The sequence below is a fragment of the Rhinatrema bivittatum genome, chromosome 2 (genome assembly GCF_901001135.1).
Source record: "Rhinatrema bivittatum chromosome 2, aRhiBiv1.1, whole genome shotgun sequence".
Lineage (NCBI taxonomy): Eukaryota > Metazoa > Chordata > Amphibia > Gymnophiona > Rhinatrematidae > Rhinatrema > Rhinatrema bivittatum.
This window is the reverse complement of record NC_042616.1, coordinates 25,315,556-25,337,501: the sequence shown is the minus strand read 5'-3', so window position 1 is coordinate 25,337,501 and position 21,946 is coordinate 25,315,556. Positions and strand designations below refer to the sequence as shown.

General features: G+C 41.5%; 2 protein-coding genes across 2 annotated transcripts in view; both read left to right on the top strand.

Annotated features, from left to right (window-relative positions):
* The window catches only part of LOC115083701 (oocyte zinc finger protein XlCOF6-like), a 90,156-nt gene that overhangs the window by 10,491 nt on the left and 57,719 nt on the right, over nucleotides 1–21,946 (top strand). The gene's annotated exons all lie outside the window — the stretch shown is intronic.
* LOC115083702 (gastrula zinc finger protein XlCGF57.1-like) lies at nucleotides 11,074–18,023 on the top strand. Its single transcript, XM_029587673.1, has 2 exons — nucleotides 11,074–11,129; nucleotides 15,977–18,023. The coding sequence occupies exon 2, from the start codon at nucleotides 16,108–16,110 to the stop codon at nucleotides 17,470–17,472; it is 1,365 nt and encodes a 454-aa protein (XP_029443533.1). The 5' UTR covers nucleotides 11,074–11,129; nucleotides 15,977–16,107; the 3' UTR covers nucleotides 17,473–18,023.

Here is a 21,946-nt window from a genome sequence, read left to right as displayed (position 1 = left end):
GAAGTGGAAAAGGCACATAAAAAGACACCTACTAGGCATCTTCTGAAGGAATTGGGGGATATCCGACATCAGATATCTGTGGTGGAAGCAGAAGGGATGGCATACAAGCTGGATATGGTTAAACAAACATAATATGAGCATGGCAATAGAGCTGGGATGTTATTAGCCCATTCATTAAAAGCCAGGACATATCAATCTCAGATTGCAAACATTAAAGCTGGAGACAGGTCCATGCTCGTTGACAATGAGGGGATTAGAAAAAGGTTCAATCAGTTCTTCACTGAGTTGTATTCCTGTGAAAATGAGGTCTCAGCCAGCGACCTTGATGAATATCTGGACGGAGAACAACTCCCAAGTTTAGATGTAGAATTAGAAGAGAGGTTAGGTCATCCAATATCATCTGTAGAGGTGTTGGCAGCGATTGTTGAGCTCAAACCAGGGAAGGCTCCAGAGATCGATGGATATGCCCCTCTATTTTATAAAACGTTTAAGGATATTTTAGTAAGTCCCTTGATAAATATGTTTAATAGCTTAAACACTAGCGGCCATATTTTGCCCTCAGCCAGTGTGGCTGGAATAACTAAACTATCTAAACTACACTACCTAAACTGCACGCTATGCAGCTCATACCGCCCAATTTCACTTTTCAACATTGATTTGAAGTTGCTAGCTAAAATTTTGGCGAACAGATTGAAACTAGTAATTCCTTTGCTTATCCATGATGATCAGGCGGGATTCATGCCGGGGCGCATGCCTGCAGACAATATTAGACAGGTTGTCAATATTATTCATCATGCGAAGCAGAAGGGAATACCCTCAGTCTTGTTCGGGTTGGACGCTGAGAGAGCTTTTGACAGTGTACATTGGCCCTTTCTGTTTTGTATGAGAAAAGTGGGATTGGGGGAAGGTTTCCTCAAATGGGTACAGGAACTATATAGAGCATCTGAGGCCTATATAAAAATTAATGCGGGGTACTCTGCAAACTTCCAGGTGCAGAGGATTACGAGACAGGGGTGCCCATTATCACCCTTATTAAGAACATAAGAACATGCCATACTGGGTCAGACCAAGGGTCCATCAAGCCCAGCATCCTGCTTCCAACAGTGGCCAATCCAGGCCACAAGAACCTGGCAAGTACCCAAAAACTAAGTCTATTCCATGTTGCCATTGCTAATGGCAGTGGCTATTCTCTAGGTGAACTTAATAGCAGGTAATGGACTTCTCCAAGAACTTATCCAATCCTTTTTTAAACACAGCTATACTAACTGCACTAACCACATCCTCTGGCAACAAATTCCAGAGTTTAATTGTGCGTTGAGTGAAAAAGAACTTTCTCCGATTAATTTTAAATGTGCCACATGCTAACTTCATGGAGTGCCCCCTAGTCTTTCTATTATCTGAAAGACTAAATAACCGATTCACATCTACCCGTTCTAGACCTATCATGATTTTAAACACCTCTATCATATCCCCCCTCAGCCGTCTCTTCTCCAAGCTGAATAGTCCTAACCTCTTTAGTCTTTCCTCATAGGGGAGCTGTTCCATTCCCCTTATCATTTTGGTAGCCCTTCTCTGTACCTTCATCACAATTATATCTTTTTTGAGATGCGGTGACCAGAATTGTACACAGTATTCAAGGTGCGGTCTCACCATGGAGCGATACAGAGGCATTATGACATTTTCCATTTTATTCACCATTCCCTTTCTAATAATTCCTAACATTCTGTTTGCTTTTTTGACTGCCGCAGCACACTGAACCGACGATTTCAATGTGTTATCCACTATGATGCCTAGATATCTTTCTTGGGTAGTAGCACCTAATATGGAACCTAACATTGTGTAATTATAGCATGGGTTATTTTTCCCTATATGCATCACGTTGCACTTATCCACATTAAATTACATCTGCCATTTCGATGCCCAATTTTCCAGTCACACAAGGTCTTCCTGCAATTTATTACAATCTGCTTGTGATTTAACTACTCTGAACAATTTTGTATCATCTGCAAATTTGATTATCTCACTCATCGTATTTCTTTCCAGATCATTTATAAATATATTGAACAGTAAGGGTCCCAATACAGATCCCTGAGGCACTCCACTGCCCACTCCCTTCCACTGAGAAAATTGTCCATTTAATCCTACTCTCTGTTTCCTGTCTTTTAGCCAGTTTGCAATCCACGAAAGGACATCGCCACCTATCCCATGACTTTTTACTTTTCCTAGAAGCCTCTCATGAGGAACTTTGTCAAACGCCTTCTGAAAGTCCAAGTATACTATATCTACCGGTTCACCTTTATCCACCTGTTTATTAACTCCTTCAAAAAAGTGAAGCAGATTTGTGAGGCAAGACTTGCCCTGGGTAAAGCCATGCTGACTTTGTTCCATTAAACCATGTCTTTCTATATGTTCTGTGATTTTGATGCTTAGAACACTTTCCACTATTTTTCCTGGCACTGAAGTCAGGCTGACCGGTCTCTAGTTTCCTGGATCGCCCCTGGAGCCCTTTTTAAATATTGGGGTTACATTAGCTATCCTCTAGTCTTCAGGTACAATGGATGATTTTAATGATAGGTTACAAATTTTTACTGGTAGGTCTGAAATTTCATTTTTTTAGTTCCTTCAGAACCCTGGGGTGTATACCAGCCGGTCCAGTTGATGTACTACTCTTCACTTTATCAATCAGGCTTACCACATCTTCTAGGTTCACCGTGATTTGATTCAGTCCATCTGAATCATTACCCATGAAAACCTTCTCCATTACGGGTACCTCCCCAACATCTTCTTCAGTAAACACCGAAGCAAAGAAATCATTTAATCTTTCCGCGATGGCCTTATCTTCTCTAAGTGCCCCTTTAACCCCTCGATCATCTAACAGTCCGAATGACTCCCTCGAAGGCTTTCTGCTTCGGATATATTTAAAAAAGGTTTTACTGTGAGTTTTTGCCTCTACAGCCAACTTCTTTTCAAATTCTCTCTTAGCCTGTCTTATCAGTGTCTTACATTTAACTTGCTAACATTTATGCTTTATCCTATTTTCTTCTGTTGGATCCTTCTTCCAATTTTTGAATGAAGATCTTTTGGCTAAAATAGCTTCTCTCACCTCCCCTTTTAACCACGCCGGTAATTGTTTTGCCTTCTTTCCACCTTTCTTAATGTGTGGAATACATCTGGACTGTGCTTCTAGAATGGTATTTTTTAACAATGACCACGCCTCTTGCACACTTTTTACTTTTGTAGCTGCTCCTTTCAGATTTTTTTCTAACAATTTTTCTCATTTTATCAAAGTTTCCCTTTTGAAAGTTTAGCACGAGAGCCTTGGATTTGCACACTGTTCCTCTTCCAGTCATTAATTCAAATGTGATCATATTATGATCACTATTGCCAAGCAGCCCCATGGTTAGGCATGCCGGGGGTTGGGGGGGGAAGGGGCAGTTCTTTGGGCAGGGGGGGGGGGAACAGATGGCGCTGTTGTGATCTTTACATGGAACGACGGTATATAAAATGTCTAAATAAATAAATAATGACCTTAATGATTATAAGTATGATGGATATTCACGCATGTAGCTCTCAGAGCTTTGTTTTTGGGACATTGTGGGGGTGGGGGCTGGGCTGGGCTGGGCAATCTCCCCCACAATGGTGCTTGATGACTCTTTGATTATTTATTGGGGACCTTTGGCCATACTGCTCTAATGGTAACGGGGAAACTAACTTTTATTTTCTGGAATGTGTGCGGCATCAACTCCGTTATTAAACGCTCTAAAATATTTGACCGCCTTAAATAGGCTACATGCGGATATTGCATTCCTGCAGGAAACTCATTTGAGTGCAGAGGAGCACCGGAAATTAAAGAAGGAGTGGGTGGGCAAAGTTAAGTTCTCCTCGGCCTCCACACGCTCGGCGCTCAGCGGGGGTGGCTATATTAATCAGGAAAACTGTTCCGCTTAAAATAACACGTGAAATAGCAGATCCAGCTGGTCGCTACTTGATTCTGTTTGCAGAATCATATCGTAAGCCACTAATTCTTTGCAATATATCTGCACCAAATTGCTATAACCACACATTTTTTACCGCTCTCTATTCTCAGCTATGTCCGCATATGACTGATGCCATAATAGTAGGGGGAGATTTTAATTGGGCAAGAGACCCGGCTATGGACAGACCGCCTGCCTTGACTAGGGACCGGGCATTGGGTATTTGGAAAAGGGGCTGCAATTAGTGGATGGGTGGCGAATGCTCCATCCAGATGCGAGAGACTTCACGCATCTCTCCCGCGCACATGCCTCCCACTCACGGCTTGATTATTTCTTGGTATCCTGCCATCTTTTTTTCCCAGGTCCTAGAGGGCACAATTTATACCCTTCCCGTGTCCGACCATGCACCTGTAGGGCTCCAACTCATGGATTCTTCGGGGTAACAGGGCAGGAGGCCGTGGAGATTCCCTTATTATCTGGCACAAGACCTGCACTTTCAAAGTTATCTTAAGGAAAAATGGCAGATATTTGATGCAAACGCTGCACACCTTCAGGACCCCATACAGTTTTGGCAAACTGGCAAGGCAGTAATCTCCTTTGCTGCGCGACTAAGGAAAGACATAGATAGACAATTAATGGAGGTGGAAAAGCAAATGCATAAAGCCGAAAGGCGCCTGCTGGGGACCAACACTGATTTGGCTAGGGAGGATTACATAGCGTTGCGAACCCAAAAAAATGTAGCATATGACAAATATAAACTCTATCAATATAGTAACAAAACTGGTAAATATCTGGAAAATTTGATCAGGCCGGCAAAGGGAGCCATTTACATTTCCGGATTGCGGTCCGCTGGGGGTGGAGTTGTTCAAACCAACAAGGCAATTGCTGATGCGATGAAGTCCTTTTATCAGGAACTTTACACATCGCAGAAGTCGTCTTTCCAACTTAATTAGGCACCTCTTACAGGGTTTAACAGCTCTCCAGTTTCTCCGAGGAGCAAGTCACCAGGCTAAATAGGCCAATTACAGGGGAGGAAATCCGCATGCAAATCAGTCGGGCTAAACCTTTAAAAGCCGCGGGCCCAAATGGGTTTAGTGGGGAATTCTCCAAGATACTAAGCGACCCAATTTTCCAACTGCTCACTTAAGTCTTTCCGGACCTTCTGGAGAAAGGGACATACCTGGAGGGGGATAATATAGCCCAAATAGTAGTGCTGCCCAAGCCAGGCAAGGATCCTCTGCTTTTGGCTTCCGACCGACCCATATCACTGCTCAGTTTTTACCAAAAGCTTTTCACTAAGATCTGGGCAGATCGTCTAGCGCTTCTCCTGCCAAATGTGATAGGCCCCGGGCAGGTGGGTTTTGTGCGAGGGAGGCATGCCATGGCTAATGTTCACTGGGAGGCAGATTTTATAAATTTGCGCGAGCGCGTACTTTTGTTCGCGCACCAGGAGCGAACATAAGTACGCTGGATTTTATAAGATACGCGCGTATCTTATAAAATCCGGGGTCGGCGCGCGCAAGGGGGTGCACATTTGTGCAATCTGCACGCGCAGAGCCCGGCACGCACTGCCTGTTCCCTCCGAGGCCGCTCCGAAATCGGAGCGGCCTCGGAGGGAACTTTCTTTCCACCTTCCCCTCCCTTCTCCTACCTAACCCACCCCCCGGCCCTATCTAAACCCCCCCCCCCTACCTTTTGTTGGCAGATTTACGCCTGCTGAAAGCAGACGGAAATCTGCGTGCGCCAGCGGGCTGCTGGTGCACCATCACCCGACCCGGGGGCTGGACCGGGCCGGCGCCACGCCCCCCAGTCCCGCCCCGGGACTTACACGCGTCCCGGGGCTGTGCGTGCGCCGGCGGCCTATGGAAAATAGGTGTGCCGGCGCGCGAAAATCCAGCCGGATTTATGCACGCAGGGCATTTAAAATCCGGCCCTTGGTGATGTCTGCTATGACACATTGTCGCCATACACAGACAGCCTTTTTGGCAATCAGCTTCGATGCCAAAAAGGCATTCAATTGCGTAGAATGGGCTTATTTATTTGAGCTCATGCAACTCATGGGGTTGGAGGGCTCATTTGGTGTGGCGGTCCAACTATTGTATAACAATCCCAAAGCCATGGTAATGATTAACCAAACCAGTTCTGATCTTTTCCCCATTAGGCGAGGTACTAGGCAGGGGTGTCCTTTGTCCCCTCTTTTTTGTTTTTGTTGTTTTTAGAACCGTTCCTACGCTCCTTGAAGGCTGATGAGTCCATAGCGGGCATCCATTTGGGACAGTTCCATTTTAAGTACGCGGCATTCGCTGATGACATTCTGGTTTTCCTTACGTCTCCCATCGCCTCCCTACCATCCTTGTTGGATGCCTTTACAACCTTTGGGAGGGTTTCGGGCCTAACACTAAATATTGATAAATCAGAGGCCTTAGCTTATCCACCAGCGTTATCTGCAGACTGGGGCCCAGGCTTCCCGTTGAAATGGGCAGCAGGGCAATTTAGATACTTGGGCAGCCAGGTGTCTACAGATCCAATAGAATACTATGACCTAAACGTGCCCCACTTGCTGACTCACACCAAAGAGAAATTCCATATGTGGCAGAGTCTCCCTCTATCCTTGGGGGGGGGGGGGGGGGATGGGTGAATCTTTACAAAATGGTCCTATTTCCCAAGTGGATGTATGTACTCCAAACTTTACCCATTTGGCTCACTCGCAAGGATCTGGGGGCATTGAATTCCCTTCTTTCAAAATGTGTGGCAGGGGAAGAAGCCTCGTCTATCCCTATCCTGCTTAAAATTACCATGGGAGTAGGGAGGTATGGGAAAAACATTGGCACTTCCCTTGAGTTTACGCTATGTCCTTCATGCTGCTGATAAAGTGCTCCCGGGGGTAATCCGTAGGAATGTATTAATTGCTCCTATAAGATGGGCTTGGAAAAGGTTACTAAAGACATACAATCACTCGCATATCACCTCGCAACTATTACCACTCTATGGCAATCTGGACTTTCTCCCAGGGGGGCAATCCAAGGACTTTCGGAAGTGGTTTGCCATGGGTATTGTTTACTTGCAAAATGTACTGACCGAAGATGGCGGCATGAGACCCTTTATCTTGCTACAACCTGAATACGGACTGACCAATGCTAATTATTTCTCTTACCTGCAATTGAAGCACTGTGTGTCTATTCTACCAACCGTAGATTTTGACTTTAAAATACTGGACCTGTTGGAAGCCTTCGTCAGCCTGGACTGGAATAAATGTTCGGTGTCTACCCTTCAGGGAAAAAAACTTTGCACTCTTGCCACTCCTCCAAACCACAATATCATTGTGGATCGATGGAGGCAGGATGGAAGCATACAAGCACAGGACATAATGATTCAGAGATGCTTCAGCTCATTAAAGGATTTGACTGGGAGCATGGCATTACGCGAACTACATCAAAAAAGTATTGTGGAGAGCCTATGTGTCACAATGGCAGACTTTTAGGGCTGGTATAGCCCAGTCTCAATTGTGTCCTAGATGCCAGAAGGTACGGGGCACCTTGACTCACGCCTTTTGGTCCTGTAGTGTAGTTCAGCATTTTTGGGCCAAGGTCCTGACGTATCTCTCCACTCTTTTGCACCATCGCATTCCTTTGGACTCTGGGTCCATCCTCTTTGAATACATGCTGCCTACTGGTCTTAAATCTAGAGGAACAACTCTATTGTTTCGCAAAGCCTGCTTACTGGGGAAAAAAACGATACTATTGACGTGGAAGGAAGCCGCGGGTCTTTCCTACTGGAACTGGTGCAATTTATTCCATACCCTTGCAGTTATGGACTATAAAGCATCACACCACTCTTTTAAGAAACATTAACTCTCTATCCCCTAAAGCAAGAAGTTTAATATTGAACAATTGAACAAATCCCCTTAAGATTTTTATTTTTATTTATTTAAGGTTTTTATATACTGGCATTCATGATAAAATCACATCATGCTGGTTTACATTAAAACAGTGGTGCATAGAAAGAAAAAACAAACTGGAACTGTAGTGCGGAAGAAAGCAGTTACAAAAAACAGGGATGCTTAAACTGGGAGAGGAAGGAAAAAGAAAAGGTTAATAGCATTTTAAATATTTACAACGAACAGTTAACTGAGCTGGTTGTGTTATAGAACTTGAAGTTGAAGGACATTAGCTTGCCATATGCCAAGATGCCATATTAATTTCTCTATCCATCTACTCATAGACAAACTTTCATAGTTGCTACATGCACCATCTACATGACGGTTTATTTAGCTTATCTGGGGGGAGGGCTGAGGAAGGGAGGGGGTGGGTGCGACTAGTTTATATTAGCACTTAATGTTCTATGAAGGTTCACTATGCATATTGACCTGGAGGAGCGGGGTTTGTCAGGACAAACATAGCTTGCCTCCGGAGTTGCAGTTGTAATCTATTATAATGTTCTCCTTATACAGTTTAGTTGTATGTTGAGGGTATATCTGTCTAATATTGTGTGCTGATTATAATAAAAAAGATTAACAATAAATATCAACATCACAGAACATATAGAAAGATATGGTTTAATGGAACAAAGTCAGCATGTCTTGCCTTACAAATCTCCTTCACATTTTTTGAAGGAGTTAATAAACCGGTAGATTTAGTGTATTTGGATTTTCGGAAATCATTTGACAAAGTTCCTCATGAGAGGCTTCTAGGAAAAGTAAAAAGTCATGGGAGAGGTGGCAATGTCCTTTTGTGGATTACAAACTGGCTAAAAGACAGGAAACAGAGAGTAGGATTAAATGGTCAATTTTCTCAGTGGAAGGGAGTGGACAGTGGAGTGCCTCAGGGATCTGTATTGGGACCCTTACTTTTCAATATATTTATAAATGATCTGGAAAGAAATACAAGTGAGGTAATCAGATTTGCAGATGATACAAAATTGTTCAGAGTAGTTAAATTACAAGCAGACTGTGATAAATTGCAGGAAAAACTTGTGAGACTAGAAAATTATGCATCCAAATGGCAGATGAAATTTAATGTGGATAAGTGCAAGGTGATGCATATAGGGAAAATAACCCATGTTATAGTTACATAATGTTAGGTTCTATATTAGGAGCCTACCACCCGAAAAAGAGATCTAGTCCTAGTGGAATCATCGGTTCATTGTGCTGCGGCAGTCAAAAAAGCAAACAGAATGTTGGGAATTATTAGAAAGGGAATGGTGAATAAAACGGAAAATGTCATAATGCCTCTGTATCGCTCCATGGTGAGACCGCACCTTGAATACTGTGTACAATTCTGGTCGCCGCATCTCAAAAAAGATGGAGAAGGTACAGAGAAGGGTGACCAAAATGATAAAGGGGATGGAACACCTCCCCAATGAGGAAAGACTAAAGAGGTTAGGACTTTACAGCTTGGAGAAGAGACGGCTGCAGGGTGATATGATAGAGGTGTTTAAAATCATGAGAGGTCTAGAATGGGTAAATGTGAATCGGTTATTTACTCTTTCGGATAACAGACTAGGGGGCACTCCATGAAGTTAGCAAGTAGCACATGAAAGCAACAATCAAAGCAGTAAATAAAGAAGGCTTCTATAAATTACAGATTTTTAAAAAATTGAAACCTTTTTTTACATATTGGGGATTTCCGTACGGTACTGCAGGCACTTATTTCACCAAAGTGAGATTACTGTAATGCCCTTTTGCTGGGAGTACCAAGTTCGATTCTACGTCCCCTACAGTTGCTACAAAACGCAGCTGCGCGTTTATTAACCAACAAGAGGAAATACGACCATATTTCACCTGTCTTGAAGGAACTCCATTGGTTACCGATTCACTCAAGAATTCAATATAAATGTTTACCGGTATTACTTATCCATAAAACAGTGTATGGTAATAATTCCGAATGGCTAAATACTTCACTTCGGATCCACACACTTGTTCGCAATCTGAGATCTTTGAGTAAAGCATTGCTTATAATTCCTTCACCAAAAATAGCTCATCTGAGCTCAGTCAGAGAAAGGACTTTATCCCTGGCGGGCCCAAAAATTTGGAATGCTCTGCCTGTAGATTTTAGAACAGAAACCAGCATCCAGAAGTTTAAAAAACTGATAAAAACGTGGCTATTCGAGCAGGCTTTTAATGAAGTAAATTGAGACATTGGAGCAGGTAATATCTGATTATTTATTCTAATGAGAGTATTTAACAAGTTTTATTATTTAGTTTTTATCAAAATGTTTTAAGTTTTAGAATTTAGTTGTATTAGTAAGAATTTTAAATATAGAAGTGCTAAAGGATAGGGTAGTAATAGATGATCTGAGGAAGGTGATAGGATGTTTAGACTTATGGATAGCAGTGGTGAATAATTTAGATAAAGAATTGTTTATAACGATTATTCTGTAACATTTTATAATGCTTGTTTTATTGTATTTTATGTTTGGTTCTATTTTATATGATTGTGTTTTAATGGAAATGTATTGATATATTGTTAACCGACTTGATGTCTTTTGAGGAAGGTCGGTATATAAATACCTGTAAATAAATAAATAAAATTTAAAACTAATCAGAGAAAGTTCTGCACAATTTAACTCTGGAATTTGTTGCCAGGGGATGTGGTTAGTGCAGTTAGTGTAGCTGTGTTTAAAAAAGGATTGGATAAGTTCTTGGAGGAGAAGTCCATTACCTGCTATTAAGTTCACTTAGAGAATAGCCACTGCCATTAGCAACGGTAACATGAAATAGACTTAGTTTTTGGGTACTTGCCAAGTTCTTATGGCCTGGATTGGCCACTGTTGGAAACAGGATGCTAGGCTTGATGAACCCTTGGTCTGACCCAGTATGGCATGTTCTTATGTTCTTATTTGATATTCTGTGTCTCTGGGATTAGACTTGCAAACCTCATGGTCCAGAAAGGAAACTTATGCCAGTAAAACAAATCTGGCAGTTCCTGGGGATGAGGGGTCCTGGTCTCCCCTCTTCCATGATAAAATGTTATGAGATTAAAGCCAGATGAGCCCCTCCACGTGTCCCTGAGTGTTTCTGGTTTGTGTTTCAGGTGCCGGTGACATTTGAGGACCTCGCTGTCTCTTTCTCCCAGGAGGAAGGAGATTGTTTGGATGAAGGGCAGAAGGAGCTTTACAGTGATGTGAAGGAGAATTATGAGAGCCTGAGTTCTGTAGGTAAGGATTGCATTATCTCTATTTTTGGTAAATACAGGGGATGTTTTATTAAGTCATTTTTTCCTGGATCATCTCTACACCAAAGATGTGCAAACAGGGCTGGATTTAGCAATAGGTGCACGAGGCCTGTCCTCTCTGCCTCTCCCCTCCCTATGCTTGGTCCTCTCTGCCTCTCCCCTCCCTATGCTTGGTCCTCTCTCCCTCTCCCCTCCCCATACCTGGTCCCCTCATCCTCTTTTTCTCCCATCCTTAAGATCTCTCTGTGTTGATAGCTGAGATCACTTTTCCTCAATGAAAAGAAAGTGAATTATGCAGACACACAAGTTTGGAAAACTACTTTATGTAATGTAATAGAAAACATAGAAACATAGAATCATAGAAATGACGGCAGAAGAAGACCAAACTGCCCATCCAGTCTGCCCAGCAAGCTTCACACGTTTTTTTCTCTCATACTTATCTGTTTCTCTTAGCTCTTGGTTCTATTTCCCTTCCACCCCCACCATTGAAATATCTAGCTTGATTAGTTAGGGGTAGTAGGGGTAGTAACCGCCGCAACCAGCAAGCTACACCCATGCTTATTTGTTTTACCCAGACTATGTTATACAGTCCTTATTGGTTGTTTTTCTTCTCCCCTGCTGTTGAAGCAGGGAGCTATGCTGGAAATGCGTGATGTATCAGTCTTCTCCCATGCCGTTGAAGCAGAGAGCCATGCTGGATGTGCATCGAAAGTGAAGTATCGGACACAATTGGTTTGGGGTAGTAACCGCCGTAACAAGCCAGCTACTCCCCACTTTGTGAGTGCGAACCCTTTTTTCTTCTCCCCTGCCGTTGAAGCAGAGAACTATGCTGTATATGCATTGAAGGTGAAGCATCAGGCTTATTTGGTTTGGGGTAGTAACCGCCGTAACAAGCCAGCTACTCCCCTCTTTGTGAGTGTAAATCCATTTTTCCACATTTCCTCTTGCTGTTGAAGCTTAGAGTGATGTTGGAGTCACAGTAAGCATGTGTATGTTTATTGAATAAGGGTATTGTCTCCAGGCAGTAGCCGTCATTCTGGCGAGTCACCCACTCTTCATTGGCGGCCTCTTGACTTTATGGATCCACAGTGTTTATCCCACGCCCCTTTGAAGTCCTTCACAGGACTTGTTAGGAATTGTTAGGGATGTGAGAGATTTTTAAGTGATCTGTGCTTTAGATGTAGACATGCTATTGTATATTAAATGTGGTTTCTTATTATTTTAATTTATTGTAATCTGCTTAGTATGGCAGGTCCACTATAAGCAGATAATAATAAATGATTTTAAAAAAATATAATAGTAGATAAACCCAGAGGAACCAGACCCACAGGAATCCTAAAGGAGGGACCTGTGTGATCTCCAGCATTCCTGTATTGCCACAGCTTTATTGCTGCTCGGATAAAAATGTCACATCATTAGTGGCAGGGGTAGGTATGATCCCAACTCCTGTGTTAAAGGATCTTCACTGGCTCCCTGTGCAGAGTCGCTCTTAGGTGAAACTGATGGTGATATTCAGAAATAAAGTGTTTGATGTCTTCTAAGTTAGGAGGTTATGAGCCACCGATATCATTGAGGGCTGAAGGGACAGGGATGCTTCTGTTCCCTCTGCTCATAAGTACTGATTGCTACTAACACGTAAGAGATCATTTGTAGACATTAGTAAACTCAAAGATACTCTTGTTGCAATTCCTGAATTCTCAGAGAATAGCGACATAAATAATTTTTTCGATGAATGGGTTTCATATTTGAATTCTTCTTTGAATGCCATAGCTCCGTTTAGGTGTTATTCTGACTCTGTATCTAATAAAGAAAAGAATTCGACCTTGGAATACCCAGGCATTAATATTGTCTCGTCAACAGTTAAGGAAAAATGAACGTAAATGGTTTAAGCATCCTTCGCGTGAAACTGCTTTAATTTATCCATCTTCTTTAGAAAAATATCAGTCTGATACTTTATCTGCAAAAAGGGAATATTATTCCAGAAAGATAAATGAAATTAGTAATAATTCTAAAGCTTTGTTTAATCTTGTGCATAGATTAACTAAGAAGCAGACATTAGAATATAGTTCTGATTTGTCTGCACTCTCAGCTGATATGTTTGCTAATTATTTCGCTTTGAAATTGGAAAATGTACTTTTAACCTTTAAAGATGTGGCTCCTTGATATTCTGAATTGGTTGTAACTATCTCAAATTTGTGGTCTGAATTTGAATTAGTTTCTTCTGTCGAAATCGCAAATTTAAATAACACCATGTGTCCCATTTTGAATGTCTCTACTGTGACATTTAAAGATATTTTCGATCTTATGAGAGCTTCTATTACTCAAATAGAATAGTTAAATTCCACACTTACTGCTGGGATAATGCCCACCATATTGAAATCTGCAGTGGTTAAGCCATTGCTTAAAAAATCTAATTTAGATGCTAGTAAGGTCGAGAATTATAGACCTATTTCTTCGCTTCCTATTATTGCTAAAGTGATTGAAGGGATAGTTTTAAATCAATTGACTGATTTCTTGGAAAAAAATTAGGTTTTGAGTCCTCATCAATTTGGATTTCGTCGTGGTCTAAGTACAGAATTATTTCTTATCTCTATGGTTGATTCCATTAAACGGAGCCTTGATAGCGGGCAACAATTTCTTTTGGTTTCACTTGATATTACTGCTACTTTCGATTCAATTGATCATCAAATTTTATTGTGTCGCCTTCAGGAATGTGGGATTTCAGGAACAGTTCTTGCATGGTTTAATAGTTATTTATCTCAGCGGTCTCAATCCATCAATTTCGGGAATTCACGTTCGTCATTTCAACAGTTGAAGGCTGGGGTGCCACAGGGCTCTGCCCTTTCGGCAATGTTATTTAATATTTATCTTGCCCCCATTGCCAAATTGTTGACTATCATCACAGATGGTTTTAAGATCTATGCTGATGATATTCAGTTTTACATAAAAGTTCAACTTTCGTGGCAAGAAACAGTTGATTCTTTACTTCTATGCATGGATACCATTAAACAATGGTTGAGACAAAATAAACTTTTGTTGAATATAAGTAAGACCGCTATTCTTCTTATTCATCGACCACATTCAATACTGTCTCATGATACAGTGTCTATAGATAAAAAAATTTTCTCTTTGGTTAAACCTATAAGGAGCCTTGGTGTATTGCTTGATTCTAACTTTTCATTCAAACCTCAGATTAGGTCTCTCATTAAAATTGGTTTCTTTAAACTCCGGTTTTATTTATTTATTTATTTATTTATTGCTTTTATATACCGACATTCGATCGAGATATCACATCGGTTTACATATGACTAAACAAATAAGACGCGATCTGCTTATTTACATTGTAACAGGTAACTGATAAGAACGAGGAAGAGAAATATTTACATGGAACGTTATAACATTGCATCTTGGGAGATGCTATATAGGATACTATCTAAGAGTGTCTTAGGAAGGATAAATGTGGAGGGGTTCTTGAGAGAGGGAGGAGAGAGGATGGAAATGCTGGGCGAGGGGGCAGGGCAGTGGGTGGCAGCGGTAGGGGGTATCGTTAGCAAGTTTACGACACTTGCTTTATGACAGTGATTTCTTGACAGTGGTACAGGCGATCATATTTCCGCATATTGACTATTGCAGTAGTCTTTATATTGGTTTACCTAAAGATTTGATTTATTCAATACAGCTTTTATTGAATTCAGCCGCTAGATTAGTTTCTCATTCTAAGCGTTTCGAGCGGATTTCTCCTACTTTATGTAGGCTTAATTGGCTGCCAGTTACCGAGCGTATTGTGTTTAAAATTGTCATGATAGTTTATAAGCTTCTTGCTTCAGATTCTTCATATTGGCTTAATGCATTATTACGGATTTTTAAACCTGTAAGATGTTTGAGATCTTCTCAATTGAATCTTTTAGAGATCCCTTCAGTTCGACATGCTAAGTTGTTTAGTACGAGGGAGACCTCTTTTTCCATAGCAGCTCCTACTCAGTAGAATCTCATTCCTGTGGAATTGAGGTCATTGGAAGATGTTAAAAGATTTAAATAAGCATTTAAAGAGTTTTTTCTCCGCCGTGCTTATAATATGTAACAGCCTGAAGAATGTGTAATTCAGTTTTCAGTGAAAAGAATGTGAGAATATGGTTATCAGAAAAATGAGAATAATGTGAATTGAGTAATGGCTATGAGCTTTCGTTAATGTCAACTGACGAATAATAAATAACTTGATCTAGGGATATAGATACCATTATTTGGTAGTATTTTTCCCCCAGTTTCTGTGAAACTAAAGATTTTTGTCTGAAGTGTGTGTTTATTATTGTTTTTATTATGTATGTATTTTTGTTCATCGCCTAGGCCTATTCTGTGTTAGGCGATCAATACATTTTAATAAATGAAAAATGAAATGAAAGCCTTTACTTTCTCTTGCTCTTCCAGTTGACTTCAGGATGGAGTGTGATTTAAGAGTTCAGAAAGTATTTGAAAACGTTATTGTTTAAAGATGTTTTTAATTTATCAATTTTATATTATGTTGTTCTGTTTTATTTGTGATTGAATGTGCGTGTATTTTTGTAATCCACCCTGAAAGATTGCATTGGAGGAGGCGGGGTATAAGTTTTATAAATATATAAATGAATAAAACAAACCACAGGAGCTGTATAAAGACATCACACAGGCGTTCTCACAGGCGTCTCCTGAAGCTTTTGCTTCGTTAGAAAAATCTCTAATATTAGAGATCCTATGCAGTCATTGTGTGATCTTTTAAAAAGTCTGATCCCAGGTCATTGATAGCTTTCCATTCCATTGTCACTGACATGATTAATTCTTTCTTTTTATATCCAGCAGACAATGAGGTCGTACAGGAAGAGAAGAAGGAAGAGAATCAAGAAGAACACCCTATACTACTGGCACTTACCCCAAGACAATCAGGAAATGTCTGTGAGAATCTTTCCCAGAGGACTGAGGGGGGAGACATGAGCCAAAGTCAGCAGGAATCAGAGAAGAAGCAGCGAGACCCTGCAGGAGAGTCACCGGATGGAGTCACTGCATGGGAGAGAAGTGGCAGGGAGCTCACAGCCATCCCTGAGCACCAGAGACACCTGAGAGTAGAGAGACCCTTCCAGAGTAGTAACAGTGATCAAATGGCTTCTGAATTCCACCAGAGAGATCTGAGAGCAGAGACACCCTTCCAGAGTAATAACAGTGATCAAATGACTTCTGACCCCATCCAGAGACAGGAGGAAGAGAAGAAATCCTTTCACTGTCACCCCTGTGCGAAAACCTTTGCTAGGAAATGTCATTTTGTATTGCACCAAAAAACCCACACAGAAATGAGAACTTTTCCATGTTCTCAGTGTGGAAAATGTTTCAAACAGAAGGGCACCCTGAAATTACACCAGAGAATCCACACTCGAAGGAGCACTTTCACTTGTATTGAATGTAAGAAAAACTTTTCTAGCAGGAGATCCTTAATGATACACCAAAGCACACACACAGGTAAGAGACCCTTTCATTATCCTCAAGATGAGGAATCTTATAGCTCTGATTTCTCTTTATTAAATTCCCAGAAAATGGAAACAGAAGAGAGAACATTTACATCTTCTGAAAGAGGAGAAAACATAATTCAAACGCAAGACCTAATAATAAATGAAAAATTATTCATGTGTACTGATGGTGACAGAAACTTCAATGTGAGAGAAATGTTCACAGGACAACTAAAATTCCAAACAAGGGAGAAACCTTTTCCATGCTCTGAGTGTGGTGAATGCTTTAAGACAAAGGGAGAAATCAAAAGCCATCAGAGAATCCACACTGGAGAGAAACCATTTACATGTGAGTGTGGGAAAAGTTTCATTTATAAATGGGACTTGAAATACCATCAGAGAATTCACACAGGTGAGAAACCATTTACATGTAGTGTGTGTGGGAAAAGTTTCAGTTGGAAAGGAAACTTCAAATGTCACCAGAGAATCCACACTGGAGAGAAACCATTTAGATGCTTTGAGTGTAGTAAATGCTTTAAGACAAAGGGAGAAATGAAAAACCATCAGAGAATCCACACTGGAGAGAAACCATTTACATGTGAGTGTGGGAAAAGTTTCAGTCAGAAGGCCTCCTTGAAGTACCATCAGAGAATTCACACAGGTGAGAAACCATTTACATGTAGTGAATGTGGGAAAAGTTTCAGGCAGAAGGCATCCTTGAAAAACCATCAGAGAATTCACACAGGTGAGAAACCATTTACATGTAGTGAGTGTGGGAAAAGTTTCAGTCGGAAAGGAAACTTCAACTGTCACCAGAGAATCCACACAGGAGTGAAATCATTTTATATGCTGTGAATGTGGGGACAAAGGGAGACATCACAATCCATCAGAGTATCCGCACAGGTGAGAAACCATTTACATGTTGTGAGTGTGGGAAAAGTTTGTCGGAAAGGAATCTTCAAATGTCAGAGAATCCACACAGGAGAGAAACCATTTGCATGTAGTGAACGTGATAAAAGCTTCAGACAGAAATTTCTCATATGGCATTAGATAATCCACCTTGGAGTACTTTGTGAGGTAAAAGCTTTGGAACGAAGGAAGAACTTTCAAGTCACCTGAGAAGCCACACAGGAGTCAAATGTAATTCACACACTTTCCTATAATTTTGAGGTAGAGGTTCATCTGTAGCGAATGTTTTCAGAACGGAGAACCTTAGTAACTTCTTTCAATTCATATTTCTTGCGCAAATTGAAAGGCGCCAAATCATTTAAGATGAAAATCTTGTGGTCTTCCCAAAGCCATTCATTTTGCTTTCTGGTCACAGCATAAAGTTACTTCTTAAGGGCATACATAGTCTTGCAGATAAAAAAAAAATAATGTACTGAGCTTTATTATCAGTCTTGGGGCCCAATGCTCTATGAGCTCTCTCAATTTTTATCTCCGGCAAGGACAACAAATCTGAAGTAGAGCTAACATCAGGGGCTTTGCAAGCTTGCAAAGCCCCTGATGTTAGATGACAGTGTTGTTGTTAGTTTGCAAGCTTTGCAAGCTTGCAAACTAACAACACCACTGTCAGGCAATTAACATATTCAGGCAATTCTGGGATGGCGCGAATCTGTAAATTGCACCGACAAGAACGGTTTTCCAAGTTCTCCAACTTTTCGGCAAGCAATACACAGCAAAGCTTTCTGTTGGTCCGCCACTTTTTTAAGTGAATCAGCCTAACTTTCCACATGAATATTCTTTGTCAACTTGGGTGCCCAGAGCTGCCTTATTTATGAATTTGTATAATTTTGTGCTATTTCTGTTTGTGTTGCTATACAAAGGTTTCTGCTTTAATTATGTATTCTAATAAAAATAAAATAAAATAAAAAAGAGTATTAGCAGGAAACATGAGAGAATGAGCTCATTCCTGTCAAAATATGTGCAAATCTCATTTGTAAACATTGCCTCTTGAAAGAAACTATTTACATATCCTGATTGTGATAAAATTTTCAGTAATCTAAAGGATTCATACAGGGGATAAACAGTATTCAAGCTCATGTAAAGGCATTAACAGATCTCAGTTCTCAAATAGTATGTAGTATGGAAGTAAATGGCCAAAATCAGTCTTCATCCTTAAGCTCAGATGATAGTTTCTGTGAATGGAAGGCGTGAGAAATTACCAGCACATGATGGGAAAGAGGTAACAGAATTTGTAAAATGAGAGCAAAAACTTTTTAAAGAATCTGAGTAGCAGATGAGGAAACTCAATTGACACAAGCATAAATATAGTAGGAAATACAGAGAATGCTTCAGAAACCTCATGTGGATCAAAATCTTGACTTAGGAATTTAGACTTGAAGGAAAACACTGGTATCAAGCCCTTGAGATATTTGAAGAATTTGTGGTTATCTGGGACAATCCTGTTCCAATGGATAAAAAGCTCAATGCAAGAAAAGTGGAGCTTGTGGTAAAGGAGAAAAGCACAAGAAGACCATTGCTGATAGGAGTCAGTACCAAGTAACTGTTCTGTGGTTCAGATGGAGAGAGAGAAGATCCTCACGTATCAAATAATGCAATTAGATATCAGGAGAGTGTGGCAGAGAGATACAGAAATAGTTCTAGTTGTATGGAGTGCCAGTTGCCTGAGTAAGAAGAACTTTCAGGCACAGCTGGAGATGTTGCCTGTGCATATAATTTCTTATGAATGGCAGAAGGAGGCTCTCTTTGGTACAATGCAAGTATTATGAATGGTATTAGCAGTGAATGTAAGAGATTGAGATCTTATTCCACATACCCTGATTTGGTATTTGTCTGTTACTGAATGTGACAAAAATTTCCCTCAGCTCCACACCTTAAAAGGCACCAAATGCTCCATTCACATCTGAGGGACAGAAAATTTTATTTATTAAAAATATTTATATTCTGCATAAAATGAAAATAAATTAAGCAGATTACAAGTTTCTGAGATTAAATTTAAGGCAATAAAATAATTACAACATTAAATAAACAAAACTAATAATACAATTATAAAAAAGATGCCTGAAACAAACCTTCAGCTGTTTCCAAAACACTTTTATGGCATCAATTGCTCGACGATTGTGAGGCCAAGAATTCCAATGAGAAGAACCTGAGACAGAAAAATTGTTTGGCTCCTGTTACGTTTCCCGGCCGCGTGGGTGCCACAACCGGGCCTGCTCACCTCGCGCTTCCCTCCACCAGCTCCGGCTTTGCCCCTGCTGCCATCTCCCAGCACCCATGACGCTCACCATGGCCCTCTCTGGCTTCCTCCACTGCCTCGGCCCCACTACTAGGCGCGTGAGCGGCCAACATCGCCATCTTTAAAGGGCCAAGGGCGGGAACATCAGCTCGGACGCTCCCTGTTGACATCCTCTAGCAGGACTATAAGAGGCGAGGCCCTTTCCCCAGGACATCACCTTGGCAATCGGGTCGACACCCTGGTGTACTAGTTTGCCTAATTCTGCGTTCCAGTGTCTCCTCGTTCCAGTGTCTCCGTGTGTTTCTTCCTGAGTCCCTACTCAGGTAGTACCTTCTCGGACTGATCTCTGGTACTGACCTCAGCCTGTCTGACTACGCTCTTTGTCTGCTGCCTGGAACTGACCACTGCCTGCCTGAATACTCTCTTCGTTTGCTGCCTGGAACTGACTATCGCTTGCTTTGACTACGCTCGAACTGACCTTGGTATTGACCCCAGCTTTGGCTGACCACTTCTGGACAGATACTCTGGCTTTGACTCTTGCGCTTCACTCGGACACTCTCTTCTGGCCTTCCGTGACTACCAGACCTACCTGCTTGGACTCCATCCGCGGCCTTCACCTGACTAGACCCACAGGCGCTGCCTGCCTCAACTTTCTGCCTGCCCCACCCTTTCTGAACTGTCACCTCCTTGAGGTCTCCAGAGCTTCCAGTTCAGGTCTGGTCCATCCTCTCTGCATCAGCCGCGTACCCTTGCTCATGGTGAGCACACCCCTCCGCTACTTCTCCGGGAGCCCATCTGAGGCCCACCTGAGTCCAGGCGGTCTGGGTACCCAAGGTCTCAACCTGCGGAAACTCCGGATTGCTATTGGCGAAGCTCCAGCCAGCCTCTGTCTCCTCGTGTGCTCCACCTTCTGGTGGCAGGTGCTCTCTGGGTCTGACCAGAGGACCGTACCAATCCTGCACCAGGCCAAGGGTCCACCTCCCGCGCAACAGCTCCGGCTTTCTTTTAGATGCTTCCTCTTACTACAGGGGATGTCCAATAAAAACTTCCCATCAGAACGTAATGTATGTGTTGGTTGATAATATTTTAGTAAAGATGACAAGTAACTTGGGCCTTCCTGTTTTATAGTTTTAAAGATATTGTAATCAATTTAAATTCAATGCACTGTTTTAGTAGCCAATGAACATAAGAACACACCATACTGGGTAAGACCAAGGGTCCATCAAGCCCACATCCTGTTTCCAACAGTGGCCAATCCAGGCCATAAGAACCTGGCAAGAACCGAAAAACTGTCTATTCCGTTACTGTTGCTAGTAATAGCAGTGGTATTTTCTAAGTCAACTTAATTAATAGGAGGTAATGGACTTCTCCAAGAACTTATCCAATCTTTTTTAAACCCAGCTACACTAACTGCACTAACCACATCCTCTGGCAACAAATTGCAGAGTTTAATTGTGCGTTGAGTGAAAAAGAGCTTTCTCCGATTAGTTTTAAATGTGCCACATGCTAACTTCATGGAGTGCCCCCTAGTCTTTCTATTATGTGAAAGATCGGTGTAATATGGAACAGAGCAACTCTTGAACATAAGAAATTGCCATACTGGGACAGACCAAGGGTCCATCAAGCCCAGCATCCTGTTTCCAACAGTGGCCAATCCAGGCTGCAAGTACCCAAACATTAAATAGATCCCATAGCAATGACTATTCTCTAAGTCAACTTGATTGTTAGCAGTTAGTGGACTTCTCCAAGATCTTATCCAAACTTTTTTTAAACCCAGCTACACCAACTGCATTTACCACATTCTCTGGCAACAAATTCCAAAGCTTAATTGTGCGTTGAGTGAAAAAAAAATTTTCTTTGATTAGTTTTAAACTTGCTAATTTCATGGAGTGCTCCCTAGTCCTTCTATTATCCGAAAGAGTAAATAACTGATTCACAAATATCCATTTAGACCTCATGATTTTAAAGATTTACATCATATCCCCACCTCAGCCATCTCTTCTTCAAGCTGAACAGCCCAAACTTCTTTAGCCTTTCCTCATAGGGGAGCTGTTCCATCCCCTTTATCATTTTGGTCGCCTGTCTCTGTACCTTCTCCAGTGCAACTATATCTTTTTTGAGGTGCAG

What these genes read in the sequence shown, in the direction of transcription:
- LOC115083702 (XM_029587673.1), top strand. Translation starts at nt 16,108, where the DNA reads ATGAGCCAAAGTCAGCAGGAATCAGAGAAGAAGCAGCGAGACCCTGCA.